General features: G+C 38.3%; 1 protein-coding gene across 1 annotated transcript in view; it reads left to right on the top strand.

Annotated features, from left to right (window-relative positions):
- TRPC6 (transient receptor potential cation channel subfamily C member 6) overlaps positions 1 to 21,650 on the top strand; it is a 109,113-nt gene that overhangs the window by 56,330 nt on the left and 31,133 nt on the right. The window contains exons 2-4 of the mRNA XM_075081863.1: positions 11,264 to 12,038; positions 19,823 to 20,008; positions 21,438 to 21,602. Coding sequence (XP_074937964.1) covers positions 11,264 to 12,038; positions 19,823 to 20,008; positions 21,438 to 21,602 — 1,126 coding nt within the window. The remainder of the gene's footprint in view (positions 1 to 11,263; positions 12,039 to 19,822; positions 20,009 to 21,437; positions 21,603 to 21,650) is intronic.

Genomic DNA, 21,650 nt, shown 5'->3' with positions numbered 1-21,650 from the left:
ATTGAGAAGCTGGGTATAGAGGGGAATACTGGTGTTGTCTAGTGTCAAGCTTAGTAAGAAGTTCCCTCTGGTGGGTGCACATCAATATTCTTTGCCACCTTCTGCAAGAAACAGTCCTGAAAAAAAACTTCTTCCTGGCTTTAAGCAACCTCAGAGTAGCACATTGATCAAATAATCTGTGAAACTAGGCAGTTACACTTAAATTAAAATGTGCTTTAAAGGGTGCATTCAGCATTGTTTTACAGTTGAGGAAAAATGTTTTAGCAGGTATGTATTAGATATAAAGGAACTAGTCTTGCAGACATAGCCAGACACCATTCTGAGCAAGATCAAGTACTGGAAAATGGTAATTCAGGTTTTCAATAATAACCCTAAAATTAGACGTCAAAGTTTATATTTAAGGCTTATTTTCCAATGTTTTCAGTAGCCAGCATGAAATTATGCATGTGCTCAGGTACAACAGGATCTTCAGACCTACAAAACCTAGTTCCGTAATAGCCTTCTAAAGTTTAAAATTACACTGATCACCAAAGAAAAGAATGATAAAAATAAAAAGCTGTCTTTTGCCCCTCTATGCTTAGTAGTCTCAAACCATTTCTTAGTGTTATCTGTCCTGCTTTACCATCCTATGCTGTGTAATCTACCCTGTTTTCTTTGCCTTCCCTTGCAAGTATGGTATATAGTAGGTTCTGGGCTAGTAAAGCAATCTCCTCTCCTTTTTTGTTCTTAGGAAAGAATTTAAATCCCATTTCTCTGTTTAAAAGCTTCAAGCAATCAGAATTTTCTAACCTTTTATTTTTTGTTTCTGATAAATTTCCTTTAAGCAGACTCAGTTACAGTTTTCCAGGCTGCCTTTCCGCCTTGGACCATTTTTCTCCAGACATTGTTTTCTTACTCATTTCCCTAAACTTTTGTATTTACTTGTCATTCTCGTTTCTGTTGTGGGCAGCTGCTTCGTCAATAATAAGCCACCAAATTTATTGATGGAGTGAAAAAGTAGGGAAGATGACAAATGAAATGAGGAGCCTGAGAAATAGTTGTTTGCCCTACATTGTGTGCTTTCCCTCCATCTGCCATTAAATAGCCACTGAACTATTTCCCAGGAGAGAGAGAAAAATCTTTTGCTGTTTTCTGAGGAAAATGTTGGACCACTAACCTTCCAGGATCACATCAATAGATATGAACTTTTCACCAAGCTGTGGACGAGGAAATACTCTCTAAAATTAAACTACTTTTATCTGCTTCTGTACAAAAGCATTTGCACAACATAATAAATCAGCTTGGAGATAACACTTCTCAGCAGTATGTAAACAAAAAGCTATGACAGTTCAGGTCTCAGAATTGCCTCCAGGGCAGTCCCAGAAGACACATCAGTTTCAACCATAATTTCAAATAACAGTCTTAAAGATGACATATCTCATACTTGCTGTTAGATGTGCATCTTCTGATAAAAAAATCCCACACAAGTAGAAATACTCTCATTTGTACCTTTCAAGTGCTGCAAAATGAAATACTTAAGGGATGTTCATTATGGGCTTTTCTCACTTCTAATGCACTCACTGTCATAGATTGCCTGGAAAGTTTATTGCAAATGTCCACAGCTGGTTTTGGCTTGTTATTTACAGTGCCTCAGCTGTAGCCCACTTACCAGCTTCTAAGGGTTATGGAGGAACCATGAGCCTTTAAACCAAAGCAGATGTCTTTAAGAGGCCTTTCCTTAAACAGATTGAAGAATGATAAAGAATCATTCCAGTTAGAAGAACACCAACAAAAGAAGCCATCTTGCTACCTGTAGAAGAGAAATGTCTCTCTGACACTGTAGTGGTGGTGGCCCCACAAGCTCCCCCAGCTGCACGGTCCTGAGCTCAGATCTGGAGACAGTACTAACCAGCGCCCTGACGTGGTGTCCAGGCCTGTGAAATGGGCCTGTATCTACACTCAACACTTTGCATTCCTTCAGTTTGTACAGGCTCTAACATTGACGATCAGATTCAAGCCAGGGAGTTGATGTGGTCTGTAGTTTGTTACTAGCTCCGTATCTTGTGAGAGCTGCATGCACATGCTTTGTAGTAGTAAACGATGTGGGACTGCCATCGGCTTCAGTGACTGATGATGGAGAACTGCAGAAGCATGAGTACTGAATAGGATGGTCTGAGGGCTTTGTCTTCTCCCAGGAGACAGACATACCCCTGTTAATTTGCAGCATCAACCTGTAGACAAGCAAGGTTAGCTGTCCTATAGCCGTTCCTACCATGTGTTTGTCTCGGCTGTTTTTCAAGATCTCTGGTGATGGAAAATCCAAGTTCTTTTCAGATATTTGTTTCCAGTTGTTCACCATCTTTACATTGGGAATTTTAATCTAATCTTCCTTTCTACAGCATATCACTTTCTGCCCTGTAGCGTGGCATTGCATAGAGGTTCAGACCATGTGTCTGTCTAAGCTCACATCCTGTCTCTGATTTGACTAAGTATATGTTATTTAATTTTGTACACATTGCTATATATTTTATATATATCAATATATAATTTTATAAATTATGTCTTGCAAGTTATGTCATATATTATTGTTATATACTACATGTATGTATATTTTTATATATATATGATAAAGAAGAGTAGAAAAATAGAATATCCAAATGATCCTTTTTCCTCTGAAATATTTTCTCACCATCAAGTTTTAGGGACTTTGGATCTACAGGTTGCCTACTGATCCCAGACCTGAAGAGAAACAAAATACTTCCTTCCTTTTACACCATTGCTTTGAACATTACCTATCTTCAATCTTCTCTAGATTAAACAAAATGTACCTGTGCTTTTTTTCATGTCTTCTAGACCTTTGATCAGCATTGTAGTCATTATCTAGACTAATTGCAGTTTGGTCTGTAATTGTTCTTGAAGCGCAGGGCCTGTGTCACCACAAGTTTGTGTAACCCCAGTATTATTTCATACCTATCCCACTTCCAGACTAACCTAGGCCATTCCCATCTTTGAACATGTGCTTTCTTATTCGTACTTAGGTGCAAACCTTCTTACTTCTTGTTTTCAAATTACGTAGTGTTTATTTCAGATCACTTCTTGTCAGGCCCATTCAAAATCCTAACCTTGCTTTCCTCCCATTTTCAATCCTTCCCAGAATAAGTCCCCATGCAAATGTAAAATGTGGAGTTTCTCTTCAATCATCCATCATATGTAAGAATATATTAAATCATACCAGATATAACTCAGAGTTTCTGAGCTACTTATCTTTATACCTTGGACTGATAAACTACAGTTTTCCAATGAACTGTGCTTCGTCCTCATAATTTCATTCAGCCTCTTTCTCTAGTTTGCTTGTTAGGATATTATGTGTGACAGCAGCAGAAGCCTTACTAAAGACATATCTGGGTCCTGCCTGGTTCACATGGCCTCTTATTCTGTCACAGAAGGAAATTGGATTGTTTCATTTATTCTTGGGTGTTTGGTGTTGATGGTCTTATTTAGCATTACTTCTTATCTGATCTCCTAGCTAATTACTAATTATTGACAGTTTGCCAACAGTATATGAGAATTAAATTTGAAAATGATTGATTTAGTTTACATTGGATTTTTCTTTTTTTTTTTTTTTTAAAAACATCTGTGGCCTTTCGAGTTTTCTGTAAACTCACCCACAGAGGTGATTCAGAGGTGATTACTAATGGTTTCAACATTGTTTCAGTGAGTTACTTGAGTGTCAACAAGCAGTGGATACTCTTCTCACGCTTAGTAATTGGCCATTTTTCAAAATTCTTGAACTTCATGAGATTGAGGAGTTTGTGATTAAGCCAGTGTGGTGACATAACTCTCTCCGTTTACTTTGCTCTGAGAGTATTTATCTCTATGACTTTAATATTTTTCTTTAGGATGCTGCCAGCAGTCTCAACCCCCCCTTTTCCTCCATTCTTCCAGCCTGTGGATTTGCATTGCTGGCAGTATACATGAGTACACATGCATTTTCTCTTCACGAGAACTGCAGGCATTACGTCTGTTTTTGCATTAGTATACCCAAGTAAGGGACTTCAGTGTGGTGTCCCTTACTAAAGCATGGTCATGAAGACAGAAGCATAATTGGATTTTGAGAGTTTAATATGTTCTAATTTCCTAAGAAGTCGTATAGTCTTCCTCCAGAGGTAATAAATTTTTGAGGGTAAGCCAAACCTCAAGTTTAAATGAGTTAACAGAGTACTCTTACACAGTAAGTTTAGAGTATAATAAACCCTTTTACATGAGTAAAGGAAAAAGAGGAGGAGGCTATCCTGTCACTATGCGAGCTCATTCAGCCTCTAGCAGCTATTGCAGACTCTCCTAAAAAGCTTTCTACTTTGTATTATAATGCTGTGGATGCTCACAACTGCTTCCCACTCCTAGACTTTCCCAGCTCCACAACATTCCTAGTGAAAGTTGAGTTGAGGGTCAAAACTGGATCTTTCAGCACAGTTCTTTGAGTTCGTAAATCAGAGACTCACTGTTTGACATCTGATTAAGGGAAGTCAGCAAAGGCAGAAGGCTTGTCTCTGGCTCACAGAGGAATCTGTAATGCCTAAACAATTTCTTGGATGTAAATACACCAGAGAGATAGCCAAGGATGTACATTTTAACACGAAATGGTTGCTAATCATTTTACTGCAAACACTGACACATGGGATTACTGGATAGTTCAGGAAGGTGTACTTGAGTGGGTCTTTGTTATGTGGCAGGTTTAGCTGCATGGACATAGTAGGAAATGGGATGAGCCATCCTAAAATTATTATTAAATGAAGACAGAAGAATTGTCTCTCCTTTATCTACAGAGTAGATCAAGATGACTAATTTATACCAGAATCCTACTGTTCCTATGGTAGAAGTGAGATGAGTGGAATACTACCCTGTAGAATTCAGCAAATCGACCTTATTGTGCTTGAAGTGGAGACTATGTGACCCTTGTTGCTCTCTTGCATTTAATTTCTTATTTTGTGGAACTTCTTCCTGTAAAATGGTATCCAAAATGATGACAGTATTCCAGGTTTGGTCATGCTGGCTCTTAGTAATAAGTAGTAATTAGTACAGTCATTTAGACTGTATTTCCCCCAAATGCATTTATAATCTGTTGCAGCCAATAGTTATTCTGTAGTCTGGGAAGGCTGAGGTTTCAAGTGGCTTTAAGAGGTGTGGCCAGAATCTGTGACAATAGGTACTAAGATGGGCAACTTTTTGATTAAAAGTAGACTGAAAAGTCCTTAGTAATGGTGAAATAAATGTAAGAACATCAGAACATAACAGGACTGAACATACTCTTCTGGATCATCAAATTCCTTTCTCTGCTCTTGGAGGCAATCAAGTATCTTACACTCTTCTTAACAAACTCCTGAATTAATATTTACTGTATGTATCTAATTAAGCAGAAATAATAAAGTAGAATAATTTACCTTCTTTGTTACAATTAAACATTTATAGTCTTGTGCTGCAAGAATAATTTTTAATTACAGACCCTTAACTTTAATTAACTGTAATTGTAAATGGGCAAAACAGGAAATTTATTTCATACATATAAAATATATTGATGCAGGGAAAATGGATTACACTGAGATTCTAGAGCTCTGCCTCAGACGTGTTACAGTCCAGCAAACAATGAAAATATCTTCTGTTTCATTCTGTAATAAGTTCTGCTCCAGAAGATGAGTTGCTATCTAGGGAATGTCTGTACTTAATCTCCCATTTAAGCAATGATTTTCTTCTAAATAGAGGCAAGGAAAGAGGAAATGCCACTGGACAAACAAGCTAATTCTAAGTATTCTTCACTAGCAATGATTACTCTTTGTTTTGGTAAATCATACTGAATGTTACTGGAATAGAAATATAATTGGTTTCTATCATTTGAAAAATGAAAGGGAAAGTGTTTAATGAACTAGAGTTTTTGTCTGGTTAACTGAAGTTCCATCGACATCTCAGGGGAAAATAATGACCATGATCCTGTTGAAGGGTTGTTTCCTTTTGCCTTATAAGCATCAAATGCTAGCGAAAAATTTTATACTGGATTAGTTTTGTAGGGCAGATAAAGATAAGTATTTTAAATCAATGATATTGTTATTGTCGCTTAGTTTAAATAAGATCTGAATCTACACTGAATGCATCTTTATTTTTTTGAAGGGGTTTTAAAAATTGTTATATTTTTGATGAGCTGAATTTGTTGTCTATTAATTAAGATCAGTACAAATTATTTAAATTATGTTTAGCAGTAAATGATTGCTGCATACATTATGAAGAAAGAAGCAGTTCAAGATAGATGCGGAGTTTGCCAGCATGCTGCTCAATAGGATGGTTTCTGTGTTTCAGGTTACTGCACTACTGCAGTTTGATGATTAGTTTATTCAAAACTGAGAAGCCAATGGGGAGCTCAGAAAGTTGGAAAACCTGTTTCCTATGAGTAAAAATTCCCCCAGTCGCTATGCACTTCAAAAGGTGCTAGAGAACAGCCTTGAGATGACATCTACCCACCCCCTCTGTACCCTTGGATGCAAGGCTTCAAGATTGTGCATCCAGTTGGCTTAATTGTAGCCCAGGTCAGTCTTCCTTGAATGTAGTTAATGCTTCACTCTGCTACTTGGTTGGGGACCTTTGAGGTCTGCAGAGAGGTCTTACTGGTGAAAACTGAGGCAAAAAAAGTATTGAGTACCTCAGTCTCACCTGTGTCCTTGGTCACTGGGTCCACCAGTCTGTTGAACAGTGGGGTCCACATTAATTCACTTAGCCTTCTTTTTGTTTCTAATGTACTTTCAGAAGACCTTTTTTTTGCTGGTCTTCACATCCTTTGCTGCTTTTAACTCCAGCTGAATTTTAGCTTTCCTAACTCCATCTTTGCATGCGTATGTATTGTCTCAATGTTTCTGCCAAAAGTGAGAGTCAGGAGGATAAGGAAAAGCAGTAGAGATGTGTTATCATGAGTCGAGAAGATGTGGGGAATTTAGGCTATTTATCTTAGGCTAACATAAACATGGCAGAGCTTATGTTATGTTAGTGATGCCAGCCATCCTATAAGAGGTATATAATCTACAGAAATGGAGTTCCTGCTCTGAATCCTGGTCTCATGGTGTCTGTTTGCCTTTGCTGCCTGTAGTAGTTGGAGAGATTAACCTCATTAAACTGAACTTAGTCTTTGCAAACTCTTCCCTTCTATGTAGGAGTCGCAGCATGCCTCTTTGGATAGTATATATTAGCAGGAGGAGCTTTCATGTACACAGTCACAGCACATATGGAAGGAATGGGAGAGATACTGATGATGTAAGGACTGGGGGGATAGAACCATGATACCAACTGGAGAAAAAGAACAAATATTTCTTGGTTATATTATCATTCTTATGGTGGTTTGGGTCTTTAGAATGAATTGAGGTGAAATTGAGGGAGCATGGAATCTCTGCGGATTTCTAAGGTGAGAGATACTGCAGTGACTTTTGTTAGAAGACGGTCATGACATCTTAACGTCTGAAGAGGCTGTGGAGAGGGAAATTGCAGTAGCCATGATGCGAGTTAGTAGAAGCACAGGCAGTACAAGTCAGATAAGGACACATATAGCAGCTGATATGCTGACATCTGCTTGTGTTAATTAAAATCTCTCAAAGCTTTTTCTTTGATAAAAGTAAGAAATAAAGATCAGTACATGATAGACACTGGTTACTTTACTCATTGCCCGCTTCTGCTGCCAGCTGAGGCAGCTGCAAAACTCACACTGAGGGAGTGTTAACACCTGTAACGGCTTTTATTGAGCAGAGCAGAAAATTGTGGAAGGGACTTAATAGCTTCAGAACTGATCAGAATATAATAGATTTTTTTAACTTTAATTTCATTAATTGGACTGGAGACTCAAACCTATGTGATGGGTGATTAACTGCTGTAGAACATGTCCTGCTGTCCTCTTCCAAATATCTCCTAAGAAGGAGTGGCAATTCACAATTCAGTGAACTGCCATGACATCGCATCTGTAAAAAGTCTTAAAAGCAGTACAGTCAAAGTTTTTGTATCGATTTTTTAATGAATTTGTTATGTTACATTAGAGAAACTTTAATTCTTATCAGTTAAGCTCTAAAATCAAACCATGTTTAATTAAATTTGGTAGAAGCATACATATACAAGATGCGTAACTACAGTATGTATTGTTTGCTTTTATTTAGCTCTAGTTCATTTCACTATAAAAATGTATTTTTTCCAAGCATCGCACAATTTGGATATGCAAGGGCAATGGTAAATGAAAATCAGTCCTGATCAGTTGATCAGAATCAACTGAACATTATTTTTGAAGATGTTATTATTATTACATTGAGCCTCTATTTTTCCAGGAAGCTGTAAAACACAAGAAACACATAGTCCAATTTAAAAACCTTGACCATAGGATTAATTTAATTGGGATATTTAAGTCCTTTATCTGTTGAGAATTGACTGTGTTGTGGAAATTAGGAAACTTGTCTATGGTCATATTCCTGCTGTGGTCATCTCTTAGAAGTTGTTCAGTGCATGAATCTTAAAAGTCAGCAGGTTTTAAAATTTCTCCCTCATCTTGTCATTACCTTCCTTCTCTTTCTTATCTCCCAGCTGATTTTCAGCCTACCAATACACTCTCATATTCCAACTTTGAAGAAGCTTTTCAGAACCATATTACAGTCCTTTAAGGTATAACTTTCAATACTGGGAAGTCTGGAATCCGCTTTCTCTGCTGTGATCCCTCCTTTGTGCCATTTCCAGTTAAACACTTGTAGGTATGTCTAAAGGCTGACTTCTGTTCAGTGAATTTCAGTTTTTGGCACTAGTGTTATCACCAATGTCAGTAACATTTCCATTCTTTTAGTTTTCATGTTTTCTATGGAACCTCTCCAAGGCTGTCTTTTCAACAAATACAAATATTTTTTTCTTTTAAAATATCTGGAAATACGCATGGAAAAAATTCAACCAGCCATATAGCATATTCTCCTATAAGACATTGGCAGTATATCCATGCTCTCTCATATGCTTGGAACCCACAGTAACTGAGACGGCCTTCACAGAGATCTTGAGGAGTAGAAGAGGACGGGATCTAAGTTTATTCCATATCATGAAATGATAGACATAGCCCAAACTAAGACTATAAACATGCCATTGTAGCATGGTATTAGTACTGTCTGCATATTGAACAATGTTGTATGTGTCAATTTTGTTATATTCCACATTCCAATCCTGTGATTATCTTGCAAAAATGTTGTCCTTTTAGATTTAACACTGTGTCAATTTGAAGCATTTCCAGTGCTGCAGAGGACTGTATCTCTGGAACGGAGAAGGCAAGAGGCAAAAAGGAAATTTATACTAAAGTTAAATATAAACAATCTAGAAGAAATAATATCTTGCAATGTTACTTTTTGTGAAGACGTTTTGAGTCACAAAGGGCTGATTTTTATACTGTCATTTAAATACTTAAATTCATATTCATCATTAAGCGTTTAATGAATAAAATATTGCTCATGGTTATTATTTTGTGGGTAATACTTAAAATAGTGAAGTGTATTTGAGCATATGGATGTAAAGAATCATTAAGCCACTCTTCAGAATGAAAAGAGATGAAGTTGTGAGTATTATGTAGTTTAGCAGAGTAATTCTAGGAGAGGAAATGATTTACAGTTGAATTTCTATTGAGGATTGGAATCTTAGCTGACTGAAGTAATAGCCATGAATTAGATTTTCTTCTTGTTAAAGTGAATGTAGCACATTTTATAGCATTCCTCAGCAAACTTTAAGTTTTGATAATTAAATAGTTATTAAGTAATTAATTAATATAAGAGGTGAGGAATGTCTGAGGGTTTCAGTAGTAGAAGCAGAAGAACAGACAACGTTTCAGAGCTATCATGAAGCAAGAATTGGCAGGATTTGGTGACAAGCCACTGAGTGGAGGAATAAATAGGATATCGTGGTTATGAACCATAATAATGAAAAGGATGGTGGAGGTGGGGAATAACAGCTGTCATACAATGCAGTTGATATGTTTTTATCTTGTATGGATTCAATTTATAACTGAGCATTCAATTATAGATGGCAGAAAAACATCAGCAGAGTGAAGAGGAGAAACTAGATCCAAAATGTAAGTTAGGTAGTTGTCGAGTAGTGATGGCAATAATAATAAGAGCAAGTGAAGTCAGCCTGCTTGCTTCTCTGAGGCAGAAAGAAACTTAGAGTTTCCATGTTTGTGTGCCCTGCTGTGCTCTGCAGTCCCTCGTCCCTCATCCCACAAACTCGTGTCATACTGTGACTTATCTTCATGCTGAGCTGTGACTTAGCACGAAAGTAGACCAAGTAAAGAGCTTTGGGTGAATGGCATCCTGAGGGGATGGTGGCTTTCAGCAGGGCCACCTGAGGGCACCTAGGCTCATGTGGTGTCACTGGGACTTCTCTTACCAGCTGAGCAGATGTGGGCTATTCTCACTGCATTGAGCTGTTGATACCAGCTGTCTCTGGACTGGGATAGTCATTACATGTCATTACTATTCTCCAGGTCATCTTTGTGTTTCAAATATATACTTAAACAATGAACTTGAGACCTGAGTTTTGGGTTTGGTTTTTTTTGATACCCAGTTGTTCCAGTGAAGTCCTTCAAAATATCTGCTAGATCTAGCAAAGATGTCAGAAAGTAGTACATTTATCCAGAGAAAATATAGTTTTGCTCTTGAAGCGATTCTCAAACTTAGATGAATGTTTTCTGTTGAAAATATTCTTGTGATCAGAAAGTGAAATATTGGCATGTAAAAATGTTATAATGCTTTCTTTTTTCTAGATTAAAATGGGAAGCACTTTTTTCATGAAGTGACCATACATAGCAGGGGATGTGTGGGATAGCAAAAGACGATGAGAAGTTTGGACAGAAGAGTGCTGGAAACCAGAGAGAGTTTTCTGTGTAAACCTGAGAAAGAACTTTACCTCTAAAACTGTTATTCTACCTATGTAACATGAAGCATAATCCAGCTTCACTAAAAATTGTGCAAAAGCTGTGGAGGATGAAATAGGGAAAAAAGTGTAGTCTTAAATTATGACTGACTAGGGCTTTTTCTTCATGTTGAAATAAAACGTAGCTGGGTACTGATTCCAGGGCTGTGTAGCAACAGTGGTTACAGAGTGCATCAAAGTCAGGGTTTATGGTTTCCCTGATGTATTAAAAATATGCAGCAGACAAATGATTAAAATATTTTTATTAATTATTTTTTAAAATGGATATGCCCTTGCATACAACAGAACTAATAATTTCTCTGCTTCCACACAGCCGAGGCAACGAGAATAGACTAGCACTACGACGGCAGACCATTCTCCGGGAGAAAGGGAGGAGGCAGGCCAGTCGAGGACCAGCGTATATGTTTAATGACCGCTCAACAAGTCTTTCTCTTGAGGAGGAGCGCTTTTTGGATGCAGCAGAATATGGAAATATTCCAGTGATTCGCAAAATGCTGGAAGAATGTCCCTCACTCAATGTGAACTGTGTGGACTATATGGGGCAGAATGCCTTGCAGCTGGCAGTTGCCAACGAGCACCTGGAGATCACAGAACTTCTGCTGAAGAGGGAGAACCTGTCTCGGGTTGGGGATGCCTTGCTTTTGGCTATTAGTAAAGGTTATGTTCGGATAGTGGAAGCCATCCTAAACCATCCCGCATTTGCCGAAGGCAAGAGGCTTGCATTGAGTCCTAGCCAGTCAGAGCTCCAGCACGATGACTTCTATGCATACGATGAAGATGGCACACGGTTCTCCCATGATGTTACACCGATCATTCTGGCTGCTCATTGCCATGAGTATGAGATTGTCCACACTCTGCTGAGAAAGGGAGCTCGGATCGATAGGCCACATGACTATTTCTGCAAGTGCAGTGAATGCAATCAGAAACAAAAGCATGACTCTTTCAGCCATTCTAGGTCCAGAATCAATGCCTACAAAGGTCTGGCCAGCCCTGCTTATCTGTCTTTGTCCAGTGAAGATCCTATAATGACTGCCTTAGAGCTCAGCAATGAGTTGGCTGTGCTTGCCAACATTGAAAAAGAGTTTAAGGTGAGTAGAGGGCAACAGATTCCAACAGACACAGAATTGCAAAGTTCAGTCAAAGGTCTTTGTCCCATTCCTTGAACACTAAGAGATCAGCATCATCTTCACAAATCAGCAGGATAATGTGGGAAAACATATAATTGTTTAATGAATGGGAGATTTAAGCCTTTGTAAATGTCTTATTGCTCTGTGCTGATAGTAATTCATGCTACTTATGTAGAAGGTACCAGTGAAGTAATTTTCCACTTCCTATCAAGCAGGATAGTAAGGGAGTCACTTCAAAGCCATGGGAGAAGCTGGCTTAGGACAGGTGAAAGAGGAGACTGAAAGGGGACAGTTTGGTAACTTATGCAAGCCAAATTACAGAATTCTACTAAATCCTCGTATATTGTCATTATTTTCTCATAGTTGGACTGAAAGCTTTCTCACTTCTCACAATGTTTTACAGTTATTTACTAAAAGGACTCTAAATAATCTCATTCTTGTTCTTCTTAAATGCATCGCTTTTCTCTGTTGTTTCTATTGACTTATTCCTCTTTTTTACTTATTTGTGCCTATGAAGTTAGAGACTTTTTCAGTGTAATATAGAATTTTTAATGCTACAAAAATGCATGATTTTGAAAAACAAAAATTGAGACAGAGGTATTCAAGGCCCTTAGATCCTTGAGGCATTAATGTTCTCCGGGTTGTTTTTTTTTTATTATATAGATACAATGGTGTACAACCTACAAAAATATTTACCACAGGTCATTTGTGGTAAGACAGTAAGAATGTAAGCTTTTTGCTGTCAGTAAATGCAAAGTCAGGTCTTGTGCAAATATAGGAAGTGTTAACTATGACTTAGGTTTGCCAAAATCACTTGGACTGGGTTGGTTTATCTTACGCGACCCTGCTGAAAGCAGATGCTAGTATGTGATACTGCTGTGATGGAGCAAGATATCTAGACCTCACTAGGAGGAGATCAGTCCCCTTCCAAAGCAGTAAGAGAATAATTTCCAACATTGTGTTAGGAAGAGTTTGAAGTTGCCATCATCAATATTTAATGTTAATCTTCTTAGCAGTGATACAGTTCTCAAGGCTGTGAACCCGTCCCTGCGCAGCCAACCTGAGCTAAGATGTAGCAATTCTGAATTAATTACTCCTGACTTGTTCTTGTAGGTGTACCTTTGTGGCACCAATCTGTTATAAGAAGCTGAAGTATTTCAGGGGGAATGTGTAAGGACTTGTTAAAAACAGCAGCTAAACAGCTAGAATAGGAGCAGAGGAGAATTTTTATTTTATATCAATAAGACCAAATTCTGTGAAAAGCATTTCAGCTTAAAACAGAGGATGAAATTCTGCCCCATGAAGTCCCTGGCAGGAATCCTTAAGACCTCATAGACTGAGATTTCATTCAGTGCTTTCATGTACAGTTCAGAGAAGGCTATTTAAACATACTCTTGTTTCTTTCTCTTTAGCAGCTGCTGAAGATGTGAACAAAAGGACTTGATTAACTTAAAGGGGAATAAATTTAGAACAGAACAGAAAAACATTTTTCATACACCATAAATAAAGTCTGTTAAGTTCACAGCTATGTTGTGATTTGTAGGGACTGTGTAGCTCTGTTTACCACAGTTGGAGTGACACAGCTAAGATTATTATAAAGATAAATAAAATCATCATCTAGAACTGTCAGCAAGAGGCATCCTCCAAATGTGTGCTGCAGTACACAACTGGTGAGATGAACTAGGAGCGCAGTATTTGTCCCTGGTGCCACCAGGGCAGGGAATGGAGCACATGGGTGAGAAAAGATGGGCTGGTTCAGAAAGCATGCTTCTGCAGCCTCCCCTGAAGTGCCATGACGAGGTCCTTCCTCAGCATGACCTGCTCATCCCCAAGTGACTTTTGGTTTTTTAATTCCTCTTTTGCTTTAGTTGCCTCCTCAAAAATTAGAGCTCTACTTCTATAGTGTTGTATAAAGGATCACAACAGAGTTTTTGAGGTACTGTCCCTCAGCAGAAACAGGAGGCTAGGCAAGAGACAGAGCAGCTCCATACTGCTGGGCGTGAATCAGCCCAGCGCTGCTGGGGACAGACATGCTCTTTAGAGTAGAGTGAAGGTGAATAGGAACAATGAGGAGCAGGTGCACACAGCAACCCAGAAATTTAGCTCTCCCTTAATTTAAGGTTTCACCAGGAGCAGGTGGCTGGCAACATGAGGTCTTTTGGGAATTTTTTGTCGGTATTAAAATAGTGTGGTGGTTCTGGATAAATTTTAAAGACAAAGGAGAACATTTATATATGCGTTGATGAGAGTTAACTTTTACACTATTGATAAGTGATAACATCTACAATATTTACACAGGCTGGGGGCTTGACTGAGAAATACCTGGCTTAGGTTCATTGCAGGCAGTACAAAGGTTGTGTGTACAATCTGCAAGAAATGGATGCTGAGTCTGGGCTTGTTTGTGTCCTACAAGCTCATATCTCTGCTTGAAGCAATTTATCCAAAAATTGTCACCCTTGCTTTATTCCACAAGTTTGCTACAATTATCCAGATAGTGGAGTCCCTGCATAAAAATGTGGTTTTTATAAAACTGCTTTACTCATGTTAGTATAATCAAAACAGGTATATTTTTAATGCATAAATTAGCTGAACACGGCAAATCTTTAGCTTCACCTAGAGTTTGCCTGAGCCATTTAAAGTATTTAAAACCTTGCCTAAATGAAAATTGAACTTTCTAGTAATACACTGTTTTAAAAGTCACCTGTTTTATAGTGCTGATGGGGTATTGTTGCAAGGGAGCTTCCTAGTGCAGCAACCAGTGGCACAGACAATTTCAAGGTCTTCCTCAGAAAGGGTTCATGCTGAACTGTGATGCTGGTTGCTTCAGGACTATCTTATAAATTACTTCTGTCTCCTGTCTTACACCATCGGTTAAGGTTAGAGATAACACTGACCATGAAAATGTGATTCACACAAAATAGGAAACGCCATAATCAGTGGAAACCCCTATTCTCTGGAATAAATGTTTGCTTCAAACCTCCAGTGGTGGTATCTAGCATTACATGCCTGTTACATTGGGGTGCAGGTGGTTTTACAAGATGTTTTTAGGATCGTTCTTTATTAGGAGTAAAACCAGAACAAAATAGGAGATGGCTTCTAAAGGAAGACTAACTGGACAGACATGTCAAGCATAGTGTAGGAATATTTCTGTACCAAGCATACAACTGATTCAGGTTTCCTGAGTAATTCTGAGATCTTCAGGATTTTCTGAAAGCCATTTAATTTAGTTTTTTATGACACGGCTAAGCGTGCAGCTTTACAAGGTTTGATACTATGTAGACTATTTTTATTTTGGTGGACTGTGTTTGTATTTTCTGTCATCAGAATTGTTTGCGCACCCTAGAGGTAATCTCTACTACGTCCATAAGGATGTAGATGATATCTGACAAATGTTGTCCTGCAGAGATGTGGCCTGGAGTTTTGAGAGGTACAGCTGTGGCCCAGTGCTGTTCAAAATGGATAAGATTTGCATCTAGTGCAAAGTCCACTGCAGCTATAATGGCAACATACTGTTTTACAGTTTAATGGGATGAGTGGAAAAATATATTTTTAAAATAAAGGTAGGTATGTTACTATGTTACATATTAATATAGTTATGTTTGCTATAAATTAATACCCCTAATAAAGTCATCTGAGTTTACTTTTCTGATGAGAAGCAGAATTCAATTTATCATCTCAAAGTCTGATTTTCTGTTGGGTTTTTTTATTTCATTTGTACAACCCCCATTACAGAAATCAGGTCCCAGTCTTCATTACAGGTATTGTCAGCTCTCTTAGAAAAAAGTTAACATCACTGTTTAGGGAAGAACTGAGGCACCGAAGGAGTAACAGCTACCTTTGTAAGGGGATTAAGTGTTTATCTACCTACTAAGATGCCTAAATCCAATGTTTAGGTCCCACTTACATTCACAGGACACTGTGAAATCCTAAATCCTCATATAGTAGTACCCGTGTTTCTGGTCTTGGCCTCTACAGTTCACTAAGCAGGGCCAGGACATGATCTAGAGCACTGCTCCATCTCATCTGTGGGGTTCAGAGTCAGCCTGCATCCTGAGAGCATGTTCATCCCAGGCACAGACTGGAGGACAGCAGGAGCCTGTGACTGGTCACAGGAGGCTGCATGGAGAAGACCCCTTTCTTCTGGGAGAAATGGCTGTGGTGATTCTCTCCTGCTCTCCTGGCCATGCTGTCCTGCTTACGTGGTCAGAGGTAAGGCAAATCATGGTCAGCAGAGGTTTTCAGAGTGACCGTGTCCTGCTTGCTGCCTTACCCAGGACACCAAGACAGCCTGAGGCTGCTCCTACCGCGAAGGGCAGGTGAATCGTCTCGGGGCAGCCACTGTCACCCCCACCCCTCCTGTCATTCCTCTGCCCCTAGCATCTTGTTCCCCTGGTTCCTCATCCCCCACAGCGCTCACTCCTAATCATCACCTTTCTTTTGGAAGCTGGCTTTTCCAGCCACTGCTGCCCACTTGTCCTTGGTGTGGCAAAATTCAGCAAAATTGGGGTTTTCCTAAAGTGCTGAGGAGCCCTGAACCAATGTTGTCACATGCGTAAAATAAAGCACACACACGATTTATTGCAGAATTAAGGGCTGATTCTTTTTAGAGCCTCCAACTGTAATTTAATTGCTAACTACCTCCTCAGGTCTCCCAGGACTGCTTTTTTAATTCATTAAATTTACAGTTTGCAGTAAAGGAGAGAGAACTTGTGGAATTATCTGTGTGCCTTGGTTCACATTAATGGTAAGAGATGTGAAACTCAGGGAGGGGGATTTTTCTGTGTGTGTGTGTGTGATAGGCACTGAAATGTTGAGAAGAGTGCATTAATCTTTTTTGCTGTCACTACACGTTTAAGTGGACCAAGTCGACAAGGGGCAGCAGGTGGCCTGTGCAGTAGTTTCTGCAAGTTAACACACTTGATTTTTTAGAAACAAAATTGCCTGGCTAGAGCTACCTTCCCTGTGTCAGACCCTGACAAACCTTCCTGTAACAGTTTAAGACATCCCATCACTCCTCCATCGCCTTCCCCGAAATGATAAATTCTTCATAAGGGAATGCATCTCAAGACAGGAGCTGTGCACTGGAGAAGGGACATGCATTGCCTTCAGTCCTGTGCGGCGGCTGGGCAGAGGAGGTGACGCCGGGCACTGCCACATTCCCCAAAGCTCATTTGCTGTAACCTGACTGCCGAGGAGACATCAGCTCAGCTACTGATCACAGCTGTGGCAGTATTTCACAGGAGGGGAAGCTGGTTTATTACATTTGCAAATGAGAAAGTAAACTGGTGGAGTTTATGAACTAACTTACTGGATGCTGATATGTACTGTGATAACTGTGTACAAGCCTAAATTCAGAAGGGTTAATTCTGCACAAAGCGTGAATGGGGGTATCTGGGTATTTTTAAAAGTGCCCATTCAGTATTCATTTTGGTAAGTAGGACTACACTCGGAAGAAATCTTATTCTGTATTAGAATAAATTATCATATATGATTTTTGTTTTGAAACTACCACCATGGAGTAATGGTCCCCCCACATACTGTTTTGAAAACCCATGTCATACCTCAGCCACCAGAGCTGGAAAATGCTGATAAAGAGAGTGTGTGAGTGTGCATGTATATATGTATCTCCTACCAGAAGATATGCACATGCCAATATATTACAAATATATTACAATATTTTGTAATAGTTATTTATGAAGGCCAAAATACTTTGTTCCTGAATTTATTGAAAAATACTCCTTTTTTCATTTGATGTTCAAGGGTCACATATCAGTTTGGAACAGTTCATGGTACCTAATCATATAAGGGTGCATATGTTGATTCTGTGTTTTTCCTTTGTGAATCTCAAATGGCTACTTTTCCTTTAATTTTGAAGAGGACATTTATGTAAGAAAATGTTTAAACACTTAATCTTATCTGAGCTGCTGGTACAAAAAATGAAAGCCAAACAGAAGGTGATATATTATTTTCAAAAATGTCTTTCTGTAGTGCCAAGAAGTCAGGATTTTGGTTAATCTCTATTGTTATTCTTCTGAAGAGAGGGAAACTAAATAATACAATAATAAAATACACAGCATGTCGTGAAATGGTTAGTTTTAGTATTTAGCTTCTGTTGTCTTGGTAGAGAAATGTCATTAAAGTTCCTTTCTCTTTTATGACAGATCTGAGCTATCTTGCTTACATTACATTATTAAAAAAATAAATCACTAGCAGTTTTATGTAGACATACAATGTTGTCTATAACTATTTGTCTATGAATGTTTGCACCCATCTAAGTAAAACAAAATGTAAAACTTGGATGTAATCCTTTAATATATCCAAGTAATAAACTGGTATTGTGGGTAATAAAGCACAAACATGCATGAAGTACGCCCTTGGCAAATAAATTAGGGTATTCTGTATGCTCAAAGTAATGGTTTCTCTTCCAGGGTGTGCATTACATGGCAGTTAGTATAAGGGAAGTAATTAAAAAGAAGGGACTAAACAGAAACTAAGAGTGGGAGAAGGGGGAATGCTATGAAGAACAGACCGGAATGGGGGGAAATGTGTCGCTGTAATAAAAACATTGATAGAAAGTTACTCTGAACATGAAATAGAGACTACATGAACAGTCCTGTATGGTTGGGTGGTTGGGGGTTTTTTCATTCTTTTGTCTGGGAAAAATTCTACAATAATTTCATCTTTTTAAGACATTAATTTTGGCAGAGATCACAAAAATATCGGAAGTTGATGACACATGTATGAGTAAATCTCTTGGAAGATCTAGGCCGGGGCAATATATCTGTACACATTTTTAGCTTTAGATATCCATCTATGTCTATATCCATCTAACTCCCGATCTGTCTAGCTATATTAATCTTTTATGACCCAAACACAGCTGCAAGTACAGAGTGGTTAATAAACCGTGGATCGCAATGATCAAAATACCTTTTTTTTTCTGTTTTGACTTATGCCTTTTGGAAAACTGTGACTGAGAAGAATATTTGGTAGTTAAAGCAACAAGCAACTGAACGTGCAGTTGTAGAGCAACATTTTGGCTCACACAATGAAGTCTCATGAGATATTTGAGTAGAGAGCATTGAGTTGAAGTTAGAGGTGTGGTATCAGCATGCTAACTGTAGCACTGCTGACACTGTTGCTGGAAAACAGCAATCAAATCTTGTGTTATTAAGCTAAAAGAGATGTTGGAAAATGAGATAAGATTTATAAGAATAATTCAAGAAAATTCAATATATTTATCTAATTCTCAAGTAGGTTGGGAAGTTGTTTAGATGTGTTCTCTATAGGATACTAATCTTGTCCAGCTGAGATCTCTACAGCGTAACTTTCTACATCTAACCTAGTTATCTAGACTTCCGTGACAGTCAGTGAGTTAAAAAATTTCCTGTGCTATACATCTCAATTTGAAGTAGTCTTTAAAATATGTCATACAATATTTCTGAAGGTGTTTTTTTACTTTCAGTTGGCTCTAAGGCAAGTCTCAGAAGTGACTCAGGAGTAACTCAGGTGTAAAAATTGGTAATGTAGATGTCCAGGGTAACCAAGGTGAGACAACTCCCACTCTTTGAACATTAAGGGGCGGTGGATTCCTGATAACAAAGTGCTGTTAATCTACCAGAAAAAAAAACCATAACAAGATGCAAACAAACTGTTGATGCTGACAGATGTGTAGCTGGGATGTAGAACTATTTCTCTCATGTTAGGTCTAAACAGCAAGCTATCTTCTTTCTTCTTTTCTTTTCTAGAATGATTACAAGAAATTGTCTATGCAATGCAAGGATTTTGTAGTTGGACTCCTTGATTTGTGCAGAAACACAGAAGAAGTGGAAGCTATTCTGAATGGTGATGTAGAGATGAGCCATAATAATGGAGAACGTGGTCGCCCCAGCCTTAGCCGCTTAAAACTCGCCATTAAGTATGAAGTTAAAAAAGTAAGCAATTATGTTGATCAAAGAGAGGTGTCATGGTAGTGGTATTAAATTGTGCTATTATTAAATGTTTATGTTTTGGTAGCCTCTGACAGTTAGATGAACATTTTAGCCCTTCTGCACAGTGTATTTTACAAACAAAAGAATCCTTGCCCCAAATAGCTTGCAGTATAAACAAGAAGCAGATATTCAGGGTGGATACTGGTCACAGTGAGTATGAGAGCAAATGGCTCTAAAAAATGTGTTGCTATATGCAAAATTTGTAGATATTTACTTTACAGTTTTAATCTATTTAAAAAAAAAAAAAAGATGAAAGAAATCTGCATTACTTCTGCAGCCTGGAAAAGTCTAAGATTTAATAAATACCAGAGGATAGCACAGCAGTCCTGTGCACTGCATGATAAATATTGATACACATTTTTGTCAAGCTGTTGTGTCTTACTCAGAAAGCTGAGAAAACTTAGTGAAATCGTGTGTCTCAGAGAAAATATATATTTGTCTGTAAAGAGGATCAGGGACACAATCTAGGAGTAACAGTATTGTGGTTCTCACTTCTGAGGAACAGCAGGCTCCAGGCAGTGTTGAATCCAGGAGTTATTGTCCCTTCTTTGGCTTACTTTCATTTCTAGTGTCAGTTTAATACTGTGGTCTGCATCTGAAAAGTGCTTAGTGAAACCAGCTGAGTTAGTAGCTGCACCAAGACCTTTGAATTACCCAGAAAACTTCTTCTGGATAATATAGGTGGTAAAGTTCTAGGTGACATGTGTGTAAAGCAGGGAGAAATGATTTATGTGATGAAGTTTGTACAACCGAAGATCAAGAAAATACAGCTTGGGGATATACTTCAAAAGCAGTTTACCCTAAAGTGGATCTATCTCCTGACAGAGCAGCAAGACCTTTGATAAAACTTTTCCTACATAATGAAATGGATCAGGTCAACACTGAAAATAAATATCTCTAGTCTTTAGTTATGAAGGAAAGAATATGCCACATTTTTAGATGCTAACGTAGAAAATACTTCTTTTTTTTTTCAAAATACCATCCTTGGCAAAGGATGCAAGAAAGACTTAAAGTTTTGGAATTTCTGAAGCAGTAACATGAACATTATAAATATAAGAAACAAGTAGAGTTTGTCCAGATAAAGTTTAGTTTAGTTACCCTCAGATGGAAATTAATAGTTTTTGATGGAACAGTGTCAATAACATAATAGTTTTTTAAATCAAAGCATTTATTGTTGCTTATAGCAACATGCCTGCATGCTGGGAGATTATGCTCATCAAAGAACTTTTTCTCATACCCTTGTTAATGCTCCTTTGAATATAAGCTGAGTTGTTGCTATTCCCACATTCTTAATGCACTTCATACAGCTGTTGTTAATAAAAAATATTCTGATAGCAATATTATTTTGTTGTGCTCCTTTTCTTTGTTACAGTTTGTAGCACATCCAAACTGCCAGCAGCAACTTCTGTCAATCTGGTATGAGAATTTGTCAGGTTTACGGCAGCAGACCATGGCAGTGAAGTTTCTGGTTGTTCTTGCTGTTGCGGTAGGACTGCCATTCCTGTCTATGGCTTACTGGATTGCTCCTTGCAGTAAGGTCAGTCTGTGAAATCTTGTAATGGCCTTTTATTAACTCCTGTATCAT

This window comes from Phalacrocorax aristotelis, chromosome 1 (genome assembly GCF_949628215.1).
Source record: "Phalacrocorax aristotelis chromosome 1, bGulAri2.1, whole genome shotgun sequence".
Lineage (NCBI taxonomy): Eukaryota > Metazoa > Chordata > Aves > Suliformes > Phalacrocoracidae > Phalacrocorax > Phalacrocorax aristotelis.
The sequence above is the reverse complement of the archived record's forward strand: the minus strand, read 5'-3'. Positions and strand labels throughout refer to the sequence as shown.